The 26,989-nt window shown below is 34.4% G+C and overlaps 1 protein-coding gene across 7 annotated transcripts in view; it reads left to right on the top strand.

Moving 5' to 3' along the window:
* The window catches only part of KMT2E (lysine methyltransferase 2E (inactive)), a 92,869-nt gene that overhangs the window by 36,055 nt on the left and 29,825 nt on the right, over positions 1-26,989 (top strand). For 6 of the 7 annotated variants that reach the window (XM_020907471.2, XM_020907473.2, XM_020907470.2 and 3 more), the window contains 9 exons: positions 5,443-5,557; positions 6,556-6,785; positions 9,652-9,732; positions 15,722-15,780; positions 16,720-16,892; positions 19,975-20,013; positions 24,421-24,648; positions 25,073-25,203; positions 26,188-26,305. In XM_020907471.2, the coding sequence (XP_020763130.2) occupies positions 5,443-5,557; positions 6,556-6,785; positions 9,652-9,732; positions 15,722-15,780; positions 16,720-16,892; positions 19,975-20,013; positions 24,421-24,648; positions 25,073-25,203; positions 26,188-26,305 (1,174 nt within the window). Of the gene's footprint in view, positions 1-5,442; positions 5,558-6,555; positions 6,786-7,266; positions 7,356-9,651; positions 9,733-15,721; positions 15,781-16,719; positions 16,893-19,974; positions 20,014-24,420; positions 24,649-25,072; positions 25,204-26,187; positions 26,306-26,989 lie in introns of those variants that run through there. The other variant, XM_070469401.1, reaches the window with a different exon arrangement.

The raw sequence follows: 26,989 nt of genomic DNA, 5'->3' as shown, positions 1-26,989 counted from the left end.
ACTGTGGCCATTGCTGAGTTTTCCAAATTTTCTGGCGTATTGAGTGCAGCACTTTCACAGCATCATCTTTTAGGATTTGAAATAGCTCAGCTGGAATTCCATCACCTCCACTAGCTTTGTTCATGTTGCTTCCTAAAGCCCGCTTGATTTCATACTCCAAGATGTCTGGCTCTAGGTGGGTAATGACACCATCATGGTTATCTGGGTTGTTAGGATTGCTTTTGTACAGTTCTTCTGTGTATTCTTATCACCTCTTCTTAATATCTTCTGTTACTGTTAAGTCCATACCATTTCTGTCCTTTATTGTGCCCATCTTTGCGTGAAATCTTCCCTTGGTAACTAGTTTTCAAGAGATCTCTAGTCTTTCCCATTCTGTTGTTTTTCTGTTTCTTTGCATTGAGTACTGAGGAAGACTTTATTACCTCTCCTTGCTATTCTTTGGAGCTCTGCATTCAGTTGGGTATATCTTTCCTTTGCTCCTTTGCCTTTTGCGTCTCTTCTTTTCTAAGCTATTTATAAGGCGGCCTCAGACAACTGCTTTGCCTTTTTGCATTTATTTTTCTTGGGGATGGTTTTGATCACTGTCTTTTATACCATGTTATGAACCTCTGTCCACAGTTCTTCAGGCACTCTGCCAGATGTAATCCCTTGAATCTATTTGTCCCTTCAACTGTGTAATTGTAAGGGATTTGATTTAGGTCATATTTGAAGGGCCTAGTGGTTTTCCCTACTTTCTTCTATTTAAGTCTGAATTTTCCAATAAGGGGTTCATTATCTGAGCCACAGTCAGCTCAGGTCTTGTTTTTGCTGACTGTATAGAGCTTCTCCATTTTCGATTGCAAAGAATATAATCAATCTGACTGCAGTATTGACGACCTGTGATGTCCATGTGTAGAATCGCCTCTTGTTTTGTTGGAAGAGGATATTGCTATGATCAGTGTGTTCTCTTGGCAAAACTCTGTAACAACTATTTACACAAAAACTTATTGTATATTATCTGTTTAGCCATGCAGTATAAAAAAATTATTAAAGCTTTGTGTTAATGTTCCAGGAGATTTTGAGAAAGCTCCCAAAACCATAATGTAGTAACTTCTGTTATTATGCATTCTTGCTGTGCATTGTCCATGTGTAAATATAGTAGGTTTGCTCAAGTTTAATTAATCATTTTCTACTGGTTGGACATTTAAATAATTTCTACTTGTATACCTGGTTTTAGGAATAGTATTACAAAGAACATCTCAATTCTGTGAGTAATTACTTAGTGAAAATTAATGTTATTAGAATAAATTTTCAAAAACGGGGTTACTGGATCTAAAGGATATTTGACTGTTGGTATTTGTCACAAAGTTGTTTTCAGATTTACTGTGTGCTTTGAGGATATTTAGCACCATGGACTTTTTAAAGAACACTTCTCAGGATGTCTGGTGCCCTGCTTTTTCTTTTGTTTTCTATTAAAACTATCTTATAGTTCAGGAAAATCCTTAAACTGTGTCAACCCATTTCTTTTTAAATTGTTACCTTTTAAAAATTACTTTTAATAAGTATCAGCATAGAAATGAAGATCTTGATGAAGTGTTTCTGCCTTCTTGCATTGCTGCCTTTTCAGTACTTAGAGCTTTAATTTGTTTTTTTTTTTAATGTTAAAGTATAGTTGATTTACAGTATTGTGCTAATTTCTGCTGTATAGTGAAGTGGCTTAGTTATCCGCATATGCATTCATTTTTGTGTTCTTCTCCACTGTGGTTTATCCCAGGAGATTGGATATAGTTCCAGGTGCTGCAGAGGAGGACGCTGTTAATATTTATCTATTTTAAATATAGTACTTTGCATCTACTAACCTCAAACTTCCAGTCCCTCCCTCTCTTTCCCTCCCCCTCTGACAACCACAGCCTGTTGTCTATGTCTCTGAGTCTGCTTCTGTTATATAGATAGGTTCATTTGTGCCATATTTTAAATTCCACATATAAGTGACACCATACATTACTTGTCTTTCTATGTCTGACTTACTTCACTTAGTATGATAATCTCTAGTTACATCCATGTTGTTGCAAATAGTTTATTTCATTCTTTTTTATGGCTGAGTTGTATTCCATTGTATTATATGTACCACATCTTCTTTACCCTTTCATCTGTCTATGGACGTATAGGTTGTTTCCATGTCTTGGCAATTGTGAATAGTACTGTATAGCTTTAATTTGAATCATGAGGTTATGCAAAGGATTTGTGGCTTGTTTACATGCTTGAATTTATCTATATTTGGACTGAAAGTCTTGTTTATTTCCCACCCATTATCTACTCCAAAATACAAATTTCTTGCCACACTCTAAATCCCTAAAAGTGATTCTTTCTATAATGGCCATAATTCTTACATGTTGCTCTAATAACCAGGAATTGCTAAAACTCCACTTCTTCCCTCTATGTATTTTTTAAAGTGTTTATATATTTATTTACTTGGTTGCGTTGGATCTTTCATTGTGTCGCACAGATTCTCTAGTTGTGATGCATGGGCCCAGAGCACATGAGTTCAGTAGTTGAGGCAGTCGGGTTTTGTTGCTCTGGAGTATGTAGGATCTTAGTTCTCTGATCAGATATCAGACTGGCGTCCCCTGTATTGCCAGGTGGATTCTTAACCAATGGACCACCAGGGAAGTCCTCCTGCTGTATATTTTTAAAAGAATTTTAAAGGAATCAGTGTTGTAATCAGAGCGGTTTATCAGTTTATTTTATGTGAATTTTACCCTTTTGTTCAGCAAGTCTGCCTCAAGGAACCCATGCTGTAGAAATACCATTATGTAAACAGAAAATGATACATAAAACAGTGTACAATTGCAATGATACCTTTAACACTGAAGAATAGGAACAATTTAAACATCCAGTAGGGAATATATTAAATAAACTATGGTACATTCATATAATGAAATAAGCAGTTATTATAAAAAATAAGACAGCACTATGTGTTAACATTGGAAGGTTGAAAAAGCAAATTGTGAATTTGTTATTGTTGTTTAATCACTAAGTTGTGTCTGACTCTTTGGCACCCCATGGACTGTAGTTGGCCAGGCTCCTCTGTCCATGGAGCTCTCCAGGCAAGAATACTGGAGTGGGTTGCCGTTTCCTTCTCTAGGGGATCTTCTTGACCCAAGGATAAAATCCGGGTCTCCTGCCTTGGCAGGTGAATTCTTCTGAGGTGATGCTAGCCATAAGGAACCTGCCTGCTAATGTAGGAGACTTGAGAAATGTGGGTTCAATCCCTGGGTATGAAAGATCCCTTGGAGGGGAGGGCATGGCAACCCGCTCCAGTCTTCTTGCCTGAAGAATCCCACGGACAGAGGAGCCTGGCAGGCTACAGTCCACAGGGTCACAAACAATTGGACACGACTGAAGCAACTGAGCACACACACACGCCACCAGGGAAGCACCAGATTGTGAATACATATTGTATATTTTCATTTTTAAAAAACTGAGATGGATAGACAAATATAGAGGAGGATACATGGCATCTTACATGGGTCTATCAGGTTTGGGTGAAGACATGATCTTTCACTTTCTTGTTATGTCTCTTTTAAAGTGTGTACAATAAACATGAATTAATTTTGGAATTAAGAAACACATTTCTCTTTAAAAAAATTAAGTCAATTTTTAACATCACAGCATAGCTATTAGGTGAGTACTGGTTTTCTAAAGATTCAGAACATTTTGGAGACTTCTTTTATAATCTCCTTCAGAACCACTTGACCTCAGTTTGTGTCTCCTCTCTCTCCTGATTCTAGCACACTGGATTCCAAGTAATAGTCACTTAGAGCAAAATTGAGAATTTGCTTAAGGGATGAGTTGAGGAGAGAAGTAGTTGACAATAGAAATTTGACCAGTTAGATTTTAACTGCATTAAGCAGCCTTAAACCGTGAAGAATTCAAATAGTATTAAATTCTAAGGGAAGGTTTTGATTAACAGGTTTGATAAAGCTTTTGAAAAAATCATCTCAAACAGTGGCTTGGTAAGAATAAAGGCATGGAAATAAGTCACGTTGTGTTTGCTCAAGGGAGAAATTAATTTCACTGTGAATTGCCCTCAGAAGTAGGTTCACTACCACATTGATCAATAGGAATTGTCAGACGAGGGCTCCAAGAGGATTGATATAAGTGAAGAATCTGGGCATATGATGTACACAAAATGCTAGACCAGGGAACTTAGAAGTCAACCATAGTAGGTGAGTTGTTACTGTCAGTGGTTGGTCAGCTCACCATCATTTAGTCATTATCAGGCCAGAACTGCTAATCTGACATTACTACAGTCTACTGATTGCATTTTTTTTCATAAGCAAATCTTGCTTCATTGTAAAGTTTCTTTTCCTTAGCTTTTCTGATAGTTCCAAGGCTTTGTTATATCTTGACATAGTAACACATACATAAAACTTTGCACATTGAAATGTATACTTCACATTCAAATTGGGGTCCATCCATATGCATTCAGTATGTCCTTGGTCTCGTTTAAATGATTTCTGCCACTTTTGTCCACCCCTGTGCATCGTGTCCCCAATGCCACTGAGTAACTAATTTTTAATGTCTAGTAATTTTTTCAGTGATAGAGAGGGAAACTATATCAGAATTTGAAGGTGGAACATTTATTGTGCTTAATTAAAAGTTTTTTTTATAACATGGACTCTAGATGAGGTATGTCATATCTGCAGGGTGTCTATGTTTTAGACATTTTAAAGACATTTGTATAGTCAATATAGTAAGTGTTATAATTTTATTTAATTTTTTGCCTGGCATTCTCTTTTTATTTTTTCCCAATTTTATTAGTTGGAGGCTAATTACAATATTGTAGTGGTTTTTGTCATACATTGACATGAATCAGCCATGGATTTGCATGTGTTCCCTATCCTGAACCTCGCACCCACCTCCCTCCCCATCCCATCCCTCTGGGTTTTCCCAGTACACCAGCCCCGAGCACTTGTCTCATGCACCCAATCTGGACTGGCGATCTGTTTCACCCTAGATAATATACATGTTTCGATGCTGTTCTCTCAGAGCATCCCACCCTCGCCTTCTCCCATAGAGTCCAAAAGTCTGTTCTATACATCTGTGTCTCTTTTTCTGTCTTGCATATAGGGTTTTTGTTACCATCTTTCTAAATTCCATATATATGTGTTAGTATACTGTATTGGTCTTTATCTTTCTGGCTTCACTCTGTATAATGGGCTCCAGTTTTATCCATCTCATTAGAACTGATTCAAATGTATTCTTTTTAATGGCTGAGTAATATTCCATGGTGTATATGTACCACAGCTTTCTTATCCATTTGTCTGCTGATGGGCATCTAGGTTGCTTCTATGTCCTGGCTATTATAAACAGTGCTGTGATGAACTATAATTTTAAATAGATGAAAAGGAAAAAAAAGAATCAGTGGAATTCTCTTTGATGCAATGTTTTTCCCTCCAGACCAGAATCCGTAGAAGCTAGCCCTGTGGTAGTTGAGAAATCCAACAGTTATCCCCACCAGTTATATACCAGCAGCTCGCATCATTCACACAGTTACATTGGTTTGCCCTATGCGGTAAGTGTCAAACATTTCTCTGGAAAGTTTTTTAATATCTGTATATAAATTTATATTTTTTATATTTAAATGTTGAAAGTTGATGTATGTGGTATTATGCCTAAAAATGAATATTTAAAAGGCAGACCTTTTATACTATCTAAACAATTAGGTATATAATTTGTAGTTTAATTTTTAATTGATCCAATTATATTTATTCAAGGGATTAAAATTCTATAAGAGGAATTCCTTAGAAGTTTTTATAGTATTATTATTTTGCTTTTTATGCTTTTACTAGTTTGTGTTATAATTCTTTACCTTCTCTTTAAAAAGATTGTAGGTAAAATTATACTGTCTACTATTGATTTTAAATTATATAGTGATTTGTATGATAAATTATATAGTTACCACTCATTTAGCTCTTATATGTCAAGCTCTGTGCTAAGAATTTTTACATATATTATCTAATTTTCAAAAACAACCTCATAGGTATAATTTTCATCCCCATTTCATAGCTGAGAAAATGAAAGCTTAGCTAACTTACTCAGTGTTGCATAGCTAGTAAGAGGCAGAGCGCAGACTAAAACAACTGCAGAACTGAACACATTTGTGGTATTATGGAGTTACCATTATCAGAAATTTTTACCACTTGAACCAGAATAAAAAATACCCAAACTTAAAAAATCCCTGTTGTATACTGTCTAGTGACAATATGTCTTTTGTAATTGTTTTTGTTGTTCTTTAGCCTCTGTTTTCCCAAGGGTTTTGTGTTTGTTTTTTTTAACCATCACTATTCTCACATCTTGTTTTGTGAAGGTGACCAAGGTTGTATATAGATATTTTCAGTTATTACTATGGTTTAAAATTTAGTTTCAGAAAGTCATTATTTTAAAGGTATAAGAAATGGGCCAATTTCATCTCTCTCAAATACTCAGATTAAGGACTGAATTTTATTTAAGTTGCTTAGATCATACTGTTATTGAAATTACATTGTGCTGTGTTTGTGTTTAATTATCCAGGACCATAATTATGGTGCTCGTCCTCCTCCAACACCTCCAGCTTCCCCTCCTCCATCAGTTCTTATTAGCAAAAATGAAGTAGGCATCTTTACCACTCCTAATTTTGATGAAACTTCCAGTGCTACTACAATCAGCACATCTGAGGATGGAAGTTATGGTACTGATGTAACCAGGTGCATATGTGGTTTTACACATGATGATGGATACATGATCTGTTGTGACAAATGCAGGTAAAATATTTCATGCTATTTGCTTATTTTCTTGAATGCTCCTAATGTTTGTGATTGTTAATGTTGGAAAAGATAATTAAAGTCACTTTGAAAGGAACTGATAAATGAATTTTTAAAGTGATCCTTCTGCTACTATCATTGCAAACTGTTCTGCTCCTAGAAAGTGCCCTATGGGAAAGAAAGAAAGAAAAGAAACTATCTTAAGAGTTTTTTGGAAATCCTCATTGTTAATTGAGTAATAGGCAATCAATTCTAAACTTTATTTATACAGAATCACACCACTCTTTTCACTCATTCAGTAGTAATACACTACATAAAGTAGACAAGATACAAATGAGAGGAGAATTGAGTCCTGTGTATTTCCTTTGGAATTATTTGTGCTGTATAGTCAACTGTGATTTTCCAGTTTGGGGGAATTATACATTTGATTGATGCTTGTTTGACCTGACTCTCTCACCTCCTTTTGACTTGAACCTTGCAGCACTCTGGAGTCTCCTTGAACCAGAACCACAGTCTCCCCTCCCCCAACCCTGGTTCAGCCACCAAGAAAGGCCTCCTCCCCTAGAGAAGGTGTGATTGGGACAGAAAGTGGGGTTTTGTTTTCTTTCTTTTTTTTTTTCTGGTGGGAGGGAGTTGGGGAGGATGGAGAGGGAACAGTAGGGTTTCAACCTGGAAGTTACTGAGTCCATCCCCTGCATAGGCTGGGAAGCAGAGTGTATTTAAGCAGTATTTAAGCACTGTAGAGGGTAAGAAAGTTTGATAGTTTTCAGAATATCCTGGATCTGGTCCTTAAGGCATAGCTTCATTATTTTATTTGAAATAGTATTCATATTTGAATGTGAGAATAACATTTGGCCTTGTTGAGCCAAATATAAATTACTTTACATTATTTGTAATCCTATTCCCGTCTATTAAGTTAGGTGATTAGGAGTGAGATGTAATTGATACAAACATGCAGTTAGGGTTATATTTCAAAAAGGTGATTTACCTTTGTCAAAAATGGTAAAAATTAGTCTTAAGTGAAATGTGAAATTTGATGTTATTTTTATGGAAAGTTGTAATATTAATACTTTGAGTTAATTTTAATAATAAAACTATATTGTGATGCTCTTTCAAATTAACAACTAAACTTATGGTACATACTATTACCATAAGCAATCACCTCAGCAAGTTTATTCAGGAGGTAAATTTAAAACCGAAGAAAATAACTTCACTGGTAACTTGTTTTCCTAATTATTTTTTTATTACTTAGTAGCAACTCTCAATTCATATTTTAACCAATCATATAAAATATCTCATAGCTGATTTTTGTCTTATGTGATAAATTATATACCATTTGACAGTATTTTTATTCTAACGCATAATCTAAAGTGTTTTTCTTTTGATTAATTACAATGATCTACATATAATATAGAATTATATCTATTAGAAAATAGTGAAATAGTTCTTAGGATTTATACCTATCTACAAATTCTTGAAGGACCAGTTCACACATTTTGGATTATTCAAGGTATTTGCTTTTTAGCAACTGGTCTATTTGTTATGAATTTTTGTTATTCTACTTTTCTACTGCTTAACCTGTAGTATAATATATACTGCCAGTATAATACATACTTAATTTTTTCCTCTGTTCTTGTTTTACATTGCCTCTATGCATTTTCATGTACCTACTGCCCATACTTTCTTTCAAGTTTGCCAACTAGGGCTCTGATATTTATTCATTTCCTAGTTTTATTTCTTCTATTGTCTCCATGACTCTATTACTTACCCCCCCAAATTTAACATAATTTGTTATTCTAACTCTTGTCAAGTGCTTTGCTTTTCTTTTAAACTTTTTTCCCCTATCATCTTTGATATATAGACAGTTATCTTTACATTCTACCAATTCTTGTCCCAACATCCTCAGTTGAGAAAAAGCAAGATCATAGCAGTTAACTTAGTAGCTTTTATGTATAAATTATATATATTAAAAAGTAGCTCATTATTATATAAAGAATAAATAAGATTATTTTTAGAAACAGGCATATATATCGGGTGTAAACCAATTAAAGTTTTGTCCATAAAATAGCCTCAAACTTCAGAAGTTTGCCTCAAGCTGCTCCATGTATTACTCTTAAAAATAAGAGTTCGTAATAAATTTAGTCTCTATCTTCATGGAATGACTCTTGGATTCTTTAACTTCTTCTTCTCTGCCATCATTCTAGTTCTTTTGGTTCTTTAACTTAGATCTGGAATGTTGGAAAAGCCTCTTAGTTAATTTTTATACTCATACAATCAAAACAACCTCTAGTTGTTACCTGTTGCCAGTTAAAGGAATGCTACACACACTTTGACATTCCAGGTTCTATGTACTCTAAATACACTTTACTAATTGAATTTTATTCCCCTCTGTTTCTCAAAATGAACATTCTTCAAATACATTAACTGCCTTCTGACTGTTGCTGTCTATATCCACCTACTTGAGAAAACATTGCTATGTGACATTTCTTTCTGCATAATTTCCCATGTGAGGTTCTCTTCAAGTCCCATTATTCTCCAGGATGCTTTTCCCATTAATTCCAAATAGTGTGGACATCTGCAGCTTGTGATTTGTAATAAAATATGTACCTTTAACATTTTAATATTATATTTGCTTTAGAAATTTGTATCATGTATATGATATCCTATATTTGTCCTCTTACTTTTGCATCTCAAAGTTTTATCTTTCCAAGGACATATTTCTATGAATTCTTCATGTTACCTTTTATACTGCTAAACTCAAAATAGGCACTTATTAAGTGATAGTTAAATAGAATATCAAATCTTAATTTAAGTATGATTTTAATAATATTTTGTATGTTCTGCTTTTTTTTCTTCCTTTTTAAAGTGTTTGGCAACATATTGACTGCATGGGGATTGACAGGCAGCATATTCCTGATACATATCTTTGTGAACGTTGTCAGCCTAGGTAAGTTGTGCATACAGTAAAATTACCAGTAATTTTACCGAGGTAATCTTTACTTAACAGAAGTTTCTGTATGAATTCTAGATTAAACAATGAATGGATGCTGTGTTAATATGTGCTTTATTTTTATGGTTTGAGGTTTTGTTTGTTTTCATTCTGACATCTCCAGAATTGGGAAGAATCTTTCCATTGATAATGTGTCATGGTTTATTTTCTATCTAGGGTTTTTAACAATGCATAAAATACTAGTGCATTTTCTAAGTGACATCTTTTTTCAGTGGACTGCACATTATGTTAAAAAGTTATTAGAAGGGTCTTCCCTTCTAATACACCGTTTTGTAAGGCTTATACTATTATTCTGCCTATTGGCAATAATGTGTTTTCTTCCCATTTCTTTTTCTATGTTTTTAAAAAATCTTTTTAAATGGACATTTCAAACCTATATAAAAGTACTGGTATAACGAACCCACATGTTTCTACCACCCTGCTTTATCTTTTTAAATGGACATTTCAAACCTATATAAAAGTACTGGTATAACGAACCCACATGTTTCTACCACCCTGCTTTAGCAGTTCTCAATAATCTTTTCATTTACACTGCTATGAATTTTTCTCCTTCATATATCTTAATGCAAATCCCAACTATATTATTTCATTCATATGTATCCACATATATATTTAAGTATATATATTTCTGTTTATATATTTCAGTATGTATCAATAAAAGAATTCTTAACAAAAATCTGTAATCACAAAACAGTGATTACAACAAAATCTACATTTAAACACTTTTTGTTTTTAAACATAATTTATTTTTGGCAATGCTGGGTCTTCATTGCTGCATAGACTTTCCTCTAGTTGTGGTGAGCAGAGGCTACTCTTCCTTTGCGGTATGGAGGCTGCTTTTGTTGGGAGCACAGGCTCTGGGGCGTTGGAGCTTCAGTAGTTGCGGCACGCGAGGTCAGTAGTTGCAGTGCGCGGGCTCTGGAACACAGGCTGAATAGTTGTGGCGTGTGGGCTTAGTTGCTCTGCAGCTTGTAGGCTTTTCCCAGGTCTGAGATTGGACCTGTGTCCCCCGCCTTGGCAGGCGGATTCTTTACCACTGGACCACTAGGGCAGCCCCCGTTCATGCTTGTGCTTAGTCGTGTCTGACTCTTTGTGACCCATTGGACTGTAGCCCACCAGGCTCCTCTGTCCTTGGGACTCTACGGGCAAAAATACTGGAGTGGGTTGCCATTTCTTTCTCTAGGGCATCTTCCCAACCCAGGAATTGAACCTGAGTCTCCTGTTTCTACTGTATTGCAGGCAGATTCTTTAGCTGCTGAGCCCTCAGGAAAGCTCCAGGGAAGCCCCCAGGCATTCTTAAAGTATTGATAGACATCTCTTTTAAGTCTCTAGTAATCTACACCTATACTCCTTACCCCACCGACCCCAATCTCTGTTGCAGTTTGTTTCTTTAAGGGAATGAATTGTTTATCCTGGTGACTTTACCAATTCCATTTTCATGATTTAAGAGTTTTCTCTATATATAGATTTCTATAAATAGTGTGTAATTAGATTTAGATCCCCCTCCTTTTTGCGGGGTAAGACATAGACTGTATTCTATCAAGTGACCCATAATATGTGAATGGGACCCATTGATAGTCATTTTTAAGATCTATTAATTGATTCAGTTCAGTTCAGTCGCTCAGTCTTGTCCGACTCTTTCTCCTTTCCCATGAATCACAGCACAGCAGGCCTCCCTGTCCATCACCAACTCCCGGAGTTTGCTCAAACTCATGTCCATTGAGTTGGTGATGTCATCCAGCCATCTCATCCTCTGTTGTCCTCTTCTCCTCCTTCCCCCAATCCCTCCCAGCATCAGGGTCTTTTCCAATGAGTCAACTTTTCGCATGAGGTGGCCAAAGTATTGAAGTTTCAGCTTCAGCATCAGTCCTTCCAAGACTGATCTTTAGGATGGACTGGTTGGATCTCCTTGCAGTCCAAGGGACTCTCAAGAGTCTTCTCCAACACTGCAGTGCAAAAGCATCAATTTTTCAGTGCTCAGCTTTCTTCACAGTCCAACTCTCACATCCATACATGACCACTGGAAAAACCATAGCCTTGACTAGATGGACCTTTGTTGGCAAAGTAATGTCTCTGCTTTTTAATATGCTATCTAGGTTGGTCATAACTTTCCTTCCAAGGAGTAAGCGTCTTTTAATTTCATTGCTGCAATCACCATCTGCGGTGATTTTGGTTGCAAATTAAGTGATGTGTTAATTCTGTTGCTTACCACTTATTAGCTGGACTGTTTCTGTAGAACCTCTCCATATTAACTGTTTACTTCTTTTATATTTTACTGAGGAATGGCAGGATGAATACTTGTTGATTTGTAGTGTTTACCTGTTTTTAGAATAATGAAAATAATTTTAAGAAGTCAGGGGTTTAAACATACTGGGTATCAGCATATTGCAGTTGTCAGCATGACAAGATATCTCAGGCTTATCTTCTACTTCTGTGCCCCAAGCTCAGAATAAGTTTTCAAGACCAGAATCAGAGAGCTAGTAATATTCCTTCCTACTGGACTTCTCAATGTTCCTATGCCTTTTTAGTAGACAAAGCTAGTCTACTATAAGTTTTGTGTGTTTATTTTTAAGATAAAATACAGGAGTTTATATTGATAATTACAATTTAAATCTAGGGATACAGTTGACCCTTGAACAGCATGGATTTGAACTATGCATGTCCACTTATGTGTGAATTTTTTTCAATAGTAAATATTACAAAACTACAAATGCTGCATTTTGGCACCCCTAACCCTCACATTGTTCAGGGGTCAACTCTACAAGCTTTCATCTTACTGTTTCTGTACTCCACCTGTGTCTCCTATGCTAGTTCTCTACAACACGGTCAGTAATCAGAGTATCACATAGTTTTCTCAACTGCTTAATTGCATGGACGAATATAACAGTTTCAGAGTAACAGTACCAACATTAGCACCAACAATATGATTATGTAAAAAGTTTAGAACTTTTTTCCCCCTTTAGATGTTTTCCATAGGGATGTATAGTTAATTTATTGTGTTTGGGGTCTCTTGAAAGAATTTTACTGTTTACATACTGTGTACACACTTCAGGCTTTGATTGTTTTATTTTTGATTTTTTAAAAGTTAACCTTTTCAAGTAATGTAGATTCACATGCATTTGTGAAATAATACAGAGATCCTCTGCATCTTTTATTCAATTTCTCTCAGAGGTAACATCTTGCAAAACTGTTAATACAGTACCACAGGCAGCATACGACATTGGTATAGTTAAGATACAAAAAATTTCAATCACAAAGATCCCTCACATTGCCTTTTCTAGACATATCCACCTCTTTCCACTCCGATCTTTGGCCCTTGGCAACCACTAATCTATCTATACTCTATTTCATTAATTCTGTCATTTAAAGACAGAAATGAAATTACACAGTATGTGACCTCTTGGGATTTTTTTTTTTACTGAGCAAAATTCCCTGGAAAAGCAGCTAATTTGTGGCATGTTATCAGTATTTTGTGTTTTTCTTTTTTCCTTTTTCAGATTAGTGTTATATGGTGTATATGTACCAGAGTTTGTTTAACCACCTACTGAAGGATATTTGGGTCATTTCCACTTTTTTGGCTATTACAAATAAAGTTGCTGTAAACATTTGTGTACAGATTGGGGTGTGAACCTAAGGTTTGCTTTCTCTGGTGTATGCCCAAGAGTGCAATTGCTTGGTCATTTGGTAGTTGCATGTTTGCTATTGTTGTTAATTGCTCAGTCGTGTCCAACTCTTTTACAACCCTGGACTGTATCCCATCAGGCTCCTTTGTCCATGGGATTTCCCAGGCAAGAACCCTGGAGTGGGTTGCTATTTCCTTCTCCAGGGGATCTTTCCAACCCAGGGATTGAACCCCCATCTCCTTCACTGCAGGAGAATTCTTTACCACTGAGCCACTTGCAAAGCCCCAGTTGCATGTTTAGTTTTGTAAGAAATTGTCACATTGTCATGCTACAGAAACCAGCACATTGTAAAACAATTATCCTCCAATTAAAAATAACTTTTAGAAAAATTGTCAAATTATTTTGCAGAGTAGTTGTATTAGTTTACTTCCTGTGAGAAATGGATTGAGTAATAATTTTATTTTTAAGAGTGACTTTTTATATCTTTCTTGTGTAGTCATATGCTTGTTTAGTTATGTAAGTAGTCCCATCATTCCTGTTCCTTTGACTTTGAAAGTAACAGTTTTTTAAAAAATCAGTTATTCCTTCCAATTTTTGTTATAATAATAGAAACAGATATGCACATGGTGGTGGTTCAGTCACTAAGTCATGTCCAACTCGTTTGACCTCTTGGACGGTAGCCCACCAGGCTCCTCTGTCCTTGGGATTTCCCAGGTAAGAATACTGGAGTGGGTTGCCATTTCCTTCTCCAGGGGATCTTCCTGACACAGGGATCGAACCCAGGTCTGTTGGATTGTAGGCAGATTCCTTACCCATTGGGCCACCAGGGAAGTACAGATACGAACATGTATATTTGTATCCCCTGCTTACTTAGGTAAGCAATGGTGCATAGAGTTTTTGCCACAGTAGTTTTTTGTCTTAAAAATTTGTTCTAAAGATCACTTCATGGTAATAATATAGAAATTAACTTACTTCTTCCTATAACTCAATGCTCCATCTTTTACATGTTGTGTACTTTAGACAGCCCTTTGGACATTTGTGTTGTTTCCAGTCTTTTGTAATTGCAAATAGAAGTGAGATTGTTCAGTTAAAGGGTAAATGGATGTGTAAAATTTTGTCTGATACCGCCAAATTCCCCTCCAGTAGGACCTGTTCCATTTTGAATCTCCACCAGTCATGGATAAGCATGCCTATTTACCCCCGCCTCACAACAGTTTTTGACAGACTTGGATTTTTGCTGATTTAACTAAGTGAGAAATGGTAATGTCACTGTGATACTTTTCATTGCTTTATTATGAAGTGAGGTTTTTCTATGTGACTTTGTTTCACCTTTTAATAGTTACTAGCCTTTTGCCAGAGAGTTTTTTTTTAACATATTAATAATCTTTTATTTTTAATCATGAAGTCAATATCTGCTGATGAATTCAGTGAGAGTTAGTTAAAAACTGACCATTAATGAGGATAGTCACTTAGGCAATAACTGACTGTCATTCTGTGATAACTACAATTATCAGTAATGCTAGGATAGTTTTGACCTACCAGACATTAAGGCAAGTCTCAGTAGCAGGTACTTCAGTCTAAAGCCCTTATTCTCCCAAATAACTGTATCTAGCTATTTGACCTTTAGACTAATAAGTTTAGACAGTGAAAACATTGCAAGGATGGTGTGGGGGGCAAATAAAACAGTTACTGTGGATGCTCTATTTCATGAGTGGAGGCTGGAACAGGTTAATGAAATATTTTAGTTGTTAAATACTTAGTGTCTATCACTTCAAAAATGGAAATAATTTAGGCAAATAGTAATTATCTAATGTTTATCATTTCAAAAATGGAAATAATTTAGGCAGATAGTAATAGTGCAGTAATTATATTACCATTTCCCCCCTAAACTTTTGCTTTAAATATTCAGTTTGGGAAAAAGTAGGGCTTCCCTGGTGGCTCAGATGGACAAGAATCCACCTGTAATAACGGAGACCTGGGTTCAGTCTCAGAGTTGGGAAGATCCCTTGGGGGAGGCCATGGCAACTCACTCCATTATTCTTGCCTGGAGAATCCCCAAGGATGCAGGAGTCTGGTTTTCTAAGTAAAAAATTGTTTTCTTAACAGAGTCAGTTAACTGGCATCTACTGCTAATTATGCTAATCAAATCTAAACTGCAAGGCAAGTGATAGTACACATAATTTGTGTTGTTCATTTTTCAATAAGAACACTAGAGAAATTATAAAGTTTTTATCACATTTAAAACAGATCTGATTTATATCTAAATTTATGAAAGTGATAAATATGTTAATATTTTAATATAGGAGTTTGGATAAAGAGAGGGCGGTGCTACTACAACGCCGGAAAAGGGAAAATATGTCAGGTAGGTAAAAAGGATCTATAGTAAATGAACTTTAGTATGACTGAGAGAATAAGTGGCCTGCATGTTTTTAGTCAGATGTAAACCCCTGGCTAATGAACATTGGTTATATGTATAATTTATTATCTCAGGTATACATTTTAAATATTCTTTTTTATAGATCTTATAGAACAGTAATATTTATTTTAGAAAATATGGAAAACAAAATAAAAATTTAAAACATATTTTTGTGCACATAGATAACCTATTGGTTTAAAGAAGTAAAATATGTTTGTTCTTTAGAAAGATGGTGATCCATTAGTTGATCATATGGGATAGTATTTATTTTATTTTTAGGAATAGGATTTAAAAGTTTAACATATGCTAAACTTTCACTGTGGCTTTTAAAACATGTTAACGCCAATACAACTGATTTTGAATAATGATAAGTTTTTTTAACTGTTTGATGGATATTTAAATTATTTCTAGCATTTTTGTTTTGTCTTGTTTTTGTTATTACAAATAGGAAGGTCAATGAAACGCTTATAGATAAGGTGTTTTTTGTGTTTTTTTTGTATGTGTCCCATTTTATCTTTGGATAGATCTCTAGATATGGGGTTGCTGGGTGAAAAGGGTAAGTGCATATATAATTTTGCTAGATATGGCTCAATTCCCCTTCATAAAGAATTTTTAATTACAGACACTGGCAATGTTTGTAGGTGTCTGTTTCCCATGGTCACACCATCTGAGTACCTTGTCAGATTTTGTATCCTTTCTAGTTTAATGGTTAAGAAATACATTGTAATTTGTATTTAAATGTGTCTTACTATGAGTGAGGAAGTGGGGGGAAAAGGTTTATTCTTCAGAAAGATAGAGAAATAATAGTTTTTTCATGTAGAATGGTATTTTATTGTTTGAAATAGAAATATTATTTATGCAGTAATTTTTATTTTGCCTTTGAAGATGGTGATACCAGTGCAACTGAGAGTGGTGATGAGGTTCCTGTGGAATTATATACTGCATTTCAGCATACCCCAACATCGATTACTTTAACTGCTTCAAGAGTTTCTAAGGTTAATGATAAAAGAAGGAAAAAAAGTGGGGAGAAAGAACAAAATATTTCAAAATGTAAAAAAGTAAGTTTTTTCTGTTTTGAAGATGACTAGACAGGGAGTGACAGTTTTACAGGAAAGAGAATTTGGATAGTATTAATAGCTAGAAAAGGTAGCAAGATCAAGTTTAATTTTAAAAAACTCTAAAAAATTTTAATGTACTTTAAAGACTGAAATGGAGTGGAGAAAAATGTTTGCAAACTGCTTTGAAATCATCACTATGATGAGACTAGTTATAGAAATGCAAAAGATAAGTTTTAAGGTAAGATTTAGTGAAAGTTGCCATTCTATAAAACAGAAATAAGCGTGGTAAATTTGTAGTAGCTTATAAATGGGTAGAGGTTTGTAGCTGTCTCTGAATCATGATTAATCATTTTATAAGGCTACACATTTGTTGAGTTTCTTACTATCTAGATTTTTCTCACTTAAATTTTTGTATTAAAATATCACCAGGATATGGCAGAAAACTGTAAAGAGTGAAATTATACCTAGATATAAAATGAAGTTTTACCCCCCCAAACATTGTTTTTTTTGGAGTAATTCTTTATGATATTTGATTATTTAATAGGCAGCATGTACTTTTAAGTACATTTTTCCATTTTCTAATTTCACCTTCCTATTTAAAATAAGTCTTGATTTATTAGTAGTCTTGATTAACTATTAGTAGTCTTCACATATATGTCTCTCTAATTTTGCTTCTCTATACAACTGTTACCAAATTCTACCTCTGTTTTCTGACATGTTATCCTTACACTGTTCCCTTCATTACTACAGTATTCTTTTCTCTGTCTTTATCTTTTAAACTCCTATTCTACTTTGAGGCCCATCTGAAGCACTGCTTTTTCAATGAAATTTGCTTTTCTCCTATCAAAAATGATCATCTTTCTTCGTATTTCATCATGGCACTTGAACCTGTTATTATAGCACTTAATCACATTCTGCTTTATTTCATTGTTACTTTCCTCATCTCAGAGTATAGTGTACAGAGGAAGAGATCATCTGTTAAGTGCATTTTACAATTTAGGAAGTCATGTTTAGGTATTAATGATTTTTTTCTCTCATGCTGAATTAGTAATACTTGATAAGGATTAGGAAAAAAAAATCTCAGAACTGGGCATAAAGATCTAGTTTGCTTTGCTGTTATGTTTTTACTACTATTGGGGCAATATGTAGTTAAAAATTGGCTTTTTATTCAACCTGTTGTTATGGCTGATTGTTAAAAATGTGAATGGTGTTCACAGTAGACATTCTGGACAGATGACATTTAAAAAATACTCATAAACACCTAGTAAGGTGTTGGTTGGTGTTTTAGCAGTTCAGAACTTTGACATGAAGTGTTAACACTGTTAGAGACATAGATTGTGTATTGTGACCCATATATGAGGAGTTTAAAAATTTTATTAATTGTTAAAATTTTCCGATTTTACTTGAAAATAATTTTTTACACTTGATATTAATTTTTTCATGAAATTATTGTCCGCACATATTACTTACAAATGTTCTTTTATTATTTTCTTTCAGTGTTTCCTCTGTAAACCAAACTTGTATCTTCTTTCATCATACTTCAGTTTTTTCTTTTGTTTCAGCTGCATAGCCATTATGCAGGTTTAAAATCTGTAAATCATCTTCAGTCTTTGACATTCACTCTTGATTTTTCCTTTGGAATGTCTCTTCGCTGTGTTCTTATTTTTCTTCCTTTTCCTACAAACCCAGTCTATGCCCTCATTCCCTCATAGTAGTATAGTAATACCTTCTTTAATTTCTCCAACTTTATCCTCTTTCCACTTCAGTCATTCTGCACTTGGATATGACATTTTCTACAAATACTGTTTTATATCACTTCTCTGCATGCTAAGTTGCTTCAGTTGTGTCCACCTCTTTGCTACCCGATGGAACATAGTCTGCCAAACTCCTCTGTCCATGGGATTTCCCAGGCAAGAATACTGGAGTGGGTTGTCATTTCCTTCTCCAGGGGATCTTCTCAACCCAGGGATCAAACCCATGTCTCTTATGCCTCCTGCATTGGCAGGCGGGTTCTTGGCACCACCTGGGAAGCCCTTCCCTGTTGAGAGGTATTTCATAGATTCCTCCATCATAGTGAAGATCTTAAAGTATTTAAGCCAGAATCTTAAAATCTGACTGACTTTCATGACCTAATTTTACAGTTTTTTAACCAGTCTTACGTCATACTGTTTTTAGTAGGTACAAGTGTGGTATACTAGTTTTTTTTTTAATGCGACATATTTTTGCTTATTGCATGCCTTCTTTCTTATTTCTTTAGTACCAGAATTGTGTTCAGTTTTCCACATGGCTGAACAAAGCCATTTTCTGCGTTCCTAGCTCTTTCCCCAAGTTTTATGTGAAGATTCTTTGCTGCTCTTACTGCTTCTGCTTCTCCTCCTCCTCCTCCTCTCTTTTAACAAAACTTGCTCTCTTCCAACATACAGTCTGCACACAAACTTGGAATTTAAATTTGGAACGATATTGCTTACTCTAGGTTTAATGTTTGTTAATCTCTGTAAATACAGAGTTAATCTCTAAATACACTCACTCTGTGGAGTGGAGTGGTGAAGTGAGTCTTAAATTCCACTTTAGAATGTGGCAGAATAGAGAGTTCCCATTAAATATTAGTTAAGTACAATTCTGTTTACCACATTGCTTATTATTTGAGTCCCGATAGGTACTCAAATATTACTTGCTAGTTGACCTAGAAAATTAAGGTAATAACAAAATTGTTTTATCACCACCCCAAATCTTTGCTCATGACTTAAAACTACTATAATATTTTTAAAACCTTCCAACTTTTATCAAGTGTTTTTCCATGATTGTATTTTAATATTGAGCAAATAGAAAATTTAGACATTTTCTTAGCATTATATATATATACATATTTTCATGTTTTTACATTGTCTGTATTTATTTTTATTAGTAGTTTAGTGTTCTAGTAGATGATTTTACTTCAATATTCCCTTAGTTCTGGCTATATTGGCTTTTACCATATTTTGTGTAATTATGCAATTTCAAGAAAAAGCTTGAGTGAGCTCATTCTTAGATATTAATTTATCCAGTTTTTAAAGATCTAACTCAGAATGCTGTGTTATTTCAGGCCTTTCGTGAAGGATCTAGGAAATCATCAAGAGTTAAGGTAAACACATTGAATCTAAGCCCTTATTATCAATTGTCAAGTATCTAAAAACTTACTAAGTGGTTGCTTGGTCATAGTCTTTCATTAATGCTCTCCCCATTCTGTGTCATTTCATTGTTTATTATCTTTATGAAATGAAGTGGGAAGAAGTGGGACCATAGAGAATTCTAATTGGATTAAAGTTTATTAACACTGTTAACATTAAACAAAAAGAGATACATAAGTAATTTCTAATATTGATTCATTTTTCATTTATCATTGTATTCCATGTCTCTAGTGCCACTTTTTTTTAGTATACTAGACATATAAAATTAGAGAAGGAAATGGCAACCCACTCCAGTACTCTTGCCTGGAAAATCCCATGGATGGAAGAGCCTGGTAGGCTACAGTCCGTGGGGTCGCAAAGAGTCGGACCCGACTGAGCGACTTCGCCTTCACCTTCAGACATATAAATGCAAAATCATACTTGGAATTTGAAATTTTGCTCTTCTACATAGTTTGAATTCTAGGGATTTAGTCAAGTCAGTAGTTATAAAATACTTTGAAATCACCATAGATTCACCATGTAAGTACAAACTTGTTACTTGTACCTTGAATTAATTAGTATACATCCTTAATTTTGTAGATGCCGGGATTGCTGAGAGAAGCAAGCCCAGCCCCTCACCCCCCAACCCTCCCACCCTCCTCCAACTCTGCCTTCCCTTAAAAGATAGGTTTGTGTTGGATGATAGAGGTCAGCTACACAGTGTTACTCTTAGGTTTCTAGGATAGGTGGTAAAGGAAAATAAGTATCTCAAGTTGGCAGATATTAAAATAGGATGTGGGAAGAATGTTAGAATCTGTTGTCCCCATAGTATAAAGTGTAATAATTATTAATTACCTCATATTCCTGAAAGAGAGATCATTAAGTAGTTGTCAAATGATTTGTTTTTCTTAAGAATGTTAATACATGGTGTTGGCAACATACTGCAAGTCCAAAGTTTTATAAAATGTTCTTTATATGTTAAAGTTGGGTATTTTATATTTACCATGTTCAATTTGTATTTATGGTATTTTTTCTGATGCCAGAGTGGCGATCTGAAAAAGGGTTTTATAGTAAACTCTTGGATCTATTGATCCTTCAGTGGTTTTCCTTTCTTTCCACTTTATTTAATCTGAATATCAGACTTAATGAGGAAGGAGCATCTTTTACTTAACTGAAATATGTTTTCATTTATTATGTAAGGAAGTGACTAAGGAATTAAAACTTTCAAAATGCTTTGTGCATCTTATGAAAATTTTTTTCTTAACTTGAAGATGTCTGTTTATGATCATTATATTTCCAGTAAGTGATTCTGTCATATGTGAAAAAGAGATATAGAAGAGCTCTGATCCTCTTCTGTAGAGGAGGTTTTTTTTGGAAAGGGGAGCAAAAAAGAAAAAAATTTAAATGGACTAGATTTCTTTAATAGAGGTGATAAAAATCTTAATATGTAGTTATGTAAGAGAAAGGTATCTATGTTATCACATATGGAATCTAAACAGTATGAATAAATACAACAAAATGGAAACAGACTTACAGAGAACAAACTCATGGTTACCAGTGGGAGAGAAGGGGACAAGGGTAAGATGGGGCTTAGAGGATTAGGAGTCACGAACTACTGTGTATGGAATAAATGAGCTACAAGGACAATAGTAAGCATGGGGGATATAGTCACTATTATATAAGAACTTCAGATGAAGTGTAATCTATACAAATTTTGAATCACTGATATACACTTCAAACTAATATAATATTGTGAATCAACTGTACCTCAATACAAATAATAGGTAGTTAAAAAAAAGTGCTTGTAGACTTTTGTGTCTGTATGTAATATATGAAAAACATTTTTGTATTACAGAACTATATTCACTGTGAAAAACTCTGAAAAAAAAATAAAGGCCAAAAATATGTAATGTTTCATATTTGTATAAATATATTATTGAGTGATCAATTATTAATGTGGAATACATGAGTCCATAAAATATCAATTAGTAAAATAAACCTATCAAATAGCTGAACAACTTACTATAGTTTGTTTCATTACAGAGAACATACTTTTTTTTTTTAAGATACTTTTTGTAATAGTTTATTTACTTATACGTAAGGTGGGCTGTTGGTAAATTTTAGTTAAGTGTTACTGTACACATGTACATGTTTAACATGTACATATATAAAAATTATATATATATATAAAGCATATATAAAAATTTTCTTGAAATCTTTACATGATTTTAAAATTTCATACTTACATTAGGTTGTACACATTATGGAAGTTATCTTCTCATAAAGATGTTCAGTTCTGTAGAAATCAGAACAGCATTTACAAACAGCTTAATTGAAACTTTGTGTTAACTCTGTTATAAATTCACTATAAATTTGAATTATCAGTAAGATACAATATATGTTTTTGTTATCTGCATTAATTCATTTTCATCCTGAGATTACAAGTAACTGAGGGAGTCCGGTTTTAATAAATTTTTTAAATAATGTGGTAATTATGCCTTTCTATAAATTTTATTCCAGTGAGAAAAGGAATTCCCTTTTTGTTTCATAAAATCTATTGAGAGGTTGTAACTTTTCACTACTTAGCATTTAGCATTCTTTTTTTTTTAATTGGAGTATTGTTTTACAGTGGTATGCTTCTGCTATACAGCAAAGTGAATCAGTTTTACATATACATATATACACTCTTTTTTTTTCCATATAGGTCATTATAGAGTATTGAGTAGAGTTCCCAGAGTATTGAACATTGAATAGGTCCTTCTTAGTTATCTGTATTTTATATTAGTATATATGTCAATCCCAATCTTCCAATTTATTCCTCCCCTGACCCTTTCACCCTTGGTAACCATAAATTTGTTTTCTACATCTGTGACTCTATTTCTGTTTTGTAAATAAATTCATTTGTACCATTTTTAAGATTCCACATATAAGTGATATTATAATTGTCTTTCTCTGTCTTATTTTGCTCAATCTGACAGTCTCTCCATCCATGTTGCTGCAAATGGCATTATATTTTGTTCTTTTTAGGGCTGAGTAATATTTCATTTTATATATGTACCACATCTTCTTTATCCATTCATTTGTAGACAGACATTTAGGTTGTCTGTTCCTGGATATTGTATATAGTGCTGCAGTGAACAATGGGGTGCCTGTATCTTGTCGGATTATGGTTTTCTCTGGATATATGCCCAGGAGTGTGGGACTGCTGAATCGTATGGTAGCTCTATTTTTACTTTTTATGGAACGTCCATACTGTTCTTAATAGCAGCTGTAGCAATTTATATTTCCACCAGCAGGATTGGAGGATTCAGTTTTCTCCACACCCTCTTCAGCATTTATTGTTTGTAGACTTTTTGACAATGGCCTCTCAGACCAGTGTGAGGTGATAACCTCATTTGATTTGCATTTCTGTAATGATTAGTGATGTTGAACATCTTTTCACGTGCTTTTTGGCCATCTGTGTGTCGTCTTTGGAGAAACGTCTATTTAGATCTTCTGCCCATTTTTTAATTTTTTTTTTTCAATTGAGCTGCATAAGCTGTTTATTTTGGAGATTAATCCCTTGTCAGTTACTTCATTTGTAAGTATTTATTTTCTCCCAGTCTGTAGGTTGTCTTTTTTGTTTTGTTTATGGTTTTCTTTGGTGCGCAAAAGTGTTTAAGTTCAGTTAGGTTCAGTTTTTTAAATTTTCATTACTATAGGAGGTGGATCAAAAAAGATATTGCTGTGGTGTAGCATTTAGCATTCTTAAACGTTTTAAACGGGGGTATGGAGGGGGCAAGCACTTAAGCTTAAAGGTCCTTGTTCACACTCTGTGAGAAGTGAATTTTATTCTTATGTAAAGTTTATCATGTGGACAATTCATTATAGATTTTGGAATTACACAAAAGTAAGATATCCGAGTATGTTTTTGTTACAAACATGGTAAAAGTTGAAGTATTATATCAGAAAATAAGTTTATACTTAATATGCAATATGTATAGTTTACGTATAATTGCAGATTTTTTTTTCTGGTTAAATACAACTGTGAGCATAGACTAGATATTGGTAGATTCAAAGAAGTTTTTCATATGCTGTCTTTTTTTAACTGTAGACTATTTTGGGGTGTTGCAGTTTTATTGATAGCTCCAATTTTGGCTACAGTAGTAAAAAGTTTCTGCTGTTCAGATTAATTCCCCTCCCTTCAGTTTTCCAAGTCGTGTGTCTGGCATCAGTATAAAATGTAGTAAGCTGCTCACTTTTTTTCCCACTGGGACCTACTTAGAAAGCCTATTATTATTTCTAGTTTATATTCTTTTATATAGATTGTCAGTGTGTGTGTGTGTGTGTGTGTGTAAATACTTAAAATCCAGATATTAATGCTCAGTTTGCTGTGATTTTAGGGCTCAGCTCCGGAGATTGATCCTTCATCTGATGTTTCAAATTTTGGATGGGAGACAAAAATGAAAGCGTGGATGGATCAATATGAAGAGGCAGATAATAACCAATATAGTGAGGGTGTTCAGAGGGAGGCACAAAGAATAGCTTTGAGATTGGGCAATGGAAATGACAAAAAAGAGATTAAATCAGATTTGAATACCAACAATTTGATCTTCAAACCTCCTGTAGAGGTAAATACATCATTTGCCAAAAGATGATAGAACAAAAATGTTTTTCTGCTGTGTATTTTAAGTACTTAGACTGAATGCAGTCTGGTTTTATTTTATTTATTTGTTTAAGTTGTGCTGGGTCTGCATTGCTGTGCACGGACTTTCCCTAGTTGCAGCAAGCAGGAGTTACTCTTCACTGCAGTGCTCAAAGAGAAACTGCTGCAGTGGTTTCTGTGAGTGCCGAGCGCAGGCTCCAGGCCAGCGGGCTTCCGTGGTTGCAGTACATGGGCTCAGTACTTGTGGTTCATGAGCTTAGTTGCTCCAAGGCGTGTGGAATCTTCCCAGACCGGGGATTGAACTGTGTCCCTTGCATTGGCAGGCAAATTGTTAAGGAAAGTCCAGAAGCGATCTGGTTTAGTTAATCTTAACTCTTCTCCCATTGTAGAGCCATATACAAAAAAATAAGAAGATTCTGAAATCTGCAAAAGATTTGCCTCCTGATGCACTTATCATTGAATACAGAGGGAAGTTTATGTTGAGAGAACAGTTTGAAGCAAATGGATATTTCTTTAAGAGGTATACTTATTTTCCCATATTAGTTTTTTATAGTCAAGTATTGAATTTTTGACTAATTTAACTATAATGTGTTTTTTTGTTCTCTAAGTGATCAATTTAATATTTAAAATTATAGTGTTGTTGAACAGTGATTAATGACAACTTTTGAACCATGATAAATATAACAACAAAAAAGATGCAAATGCATTCCTTAGAATCTTACCCATCCTATTTTGTTGACAGTCTTAGAGCAATCTACTTAAAAATAGCAGTATAGGTAATGAAAATCTCTGATTACCTGATGTTACAAGGAACCCTTTCCATCTAGATTTGCTAGAACCTGCAAAGACCATTGGTGACCATGTCTGTCTTTTATCAGAGTATGTTAGATTTGGTCTTACTTTATTGTCACCACTTTCAAATCTGGCTTTCTTGGTACTGGAAGGACTTTGGAGGCCTCTATCATTTGTGATTTGGGGGATGGGAATTGATGTGATCTTATGATAGCCATTGCATCCCTGAGGTCTGGAAGTATTTTTCTCTCTCTAGGGAAATAACATTTTCAACCTATATACTATAATTATTTAAGTATTTTGTATTGTTATAACTTGTGTTACTTAAGTTACAAAAGATATACAAGAATCTTTCCCTTTTACTTAGCAGATTTGATCTGAAACAGTGCTGTGACTCAAACACTTAAATGGAGTGATAGGAACTTTAATGGCATCTCATTATGAATCCTTATGTAAAGGCAGTAGTCATTCCCTTTTTATCATTGTTTGTAAATTTGAATTCCCACCTTGAACTAATTAATTTTCTTTGGTTTAGGTAAGGTTATAGGAACAGGTAAAAATCTTATTAGCATGAATTAGCCTAGTGGTTAAGAATGGATTTTGGTATCAGATTGCTTATATTCAAATCTTGGCCTCCCTACTTAATATGAGTCTTTTAGAAATTTCTTAAATTCAAAATGTTAATAGTTCTAATGCATTTCTTTTTTCGTAGACCATACCCTTTTGTTTTATTCTATTCTAAATTTCATGGCCTAGAAGTGTGTGTTGATGCAAGGACTTTTGGGAATGAAGCTCGGTTCATCAGGCGTTCTTGTACACCCAATGCAGAGGTAAGCACACATAAATCCTTTGGGGAGGCAGGGGTAGGGAATGTATGGAATCTGAGTATTTAATTAAGCACAGAAGTCTGGTGGCCAAAAAAGATCACCAGTTTGTATCCATTGATGCATTTTCTAGTGCCTAGCATCTTTCCATTATAAAAATTAAGATGATAGTGGCTGTGAGGTCTTCAGTTACTTTGCACATTGAAGAAATGGTGATGTTCATTCTAAGAAAAACTATTGGACTTCTCTGTTCTGGAAGCTCTATTTATGAGTCAAATATATGCTCTGATTTGCTCAAACTTGATGACAAAGCTGAAAGCTAAAGTTGACTTTATATGTGCTTCTATAGTTTTTTTTTTTTTAGTTGTGTTTAGAAGTGGTATATAAAATATTTCTGGTTTGTTTTTTCTCATACCAAAATAAACATTTTATAGTTATATAGTGTTACAGCTAAGAGTGTAGGGTTTGAAGCCAGACTTATAGGTTCATGTCTTTTATTTGACTTAACTAGCTTTGCATCCTTGTCTGTGCTTCAGTTTTATTTGTAAAAAGATACTATGTGGACTAAAGGATTTAATACGTGTAGACTATGTACCTGGAACAGTGTGTACTGTAGAAAAGTATAGTGTTAAACTGTACTTTAACTGCTTACTTATAAATTGTATCATTATTTCTTTTCATTAAATCAAA

The sequence above is a fragment of the Odocoileus virginianus genome, chromosome 1, assembly GCF_023699985.2.
Source record: "Odocoileus virginianus isolate 20LAN1187 ecotype Illinois chromosome 1, Ovbor_1.2, whole genome shotgun sequence".
NCBI lineage: Eukaryota > Metazoa > Chordata > Mammalia > Artiodactyla > Cervidae > Odocoileus > Odocoileus virginianus.
This window is presented reverse-complemented; position numbering and strand designations above follow the sequence as displayed.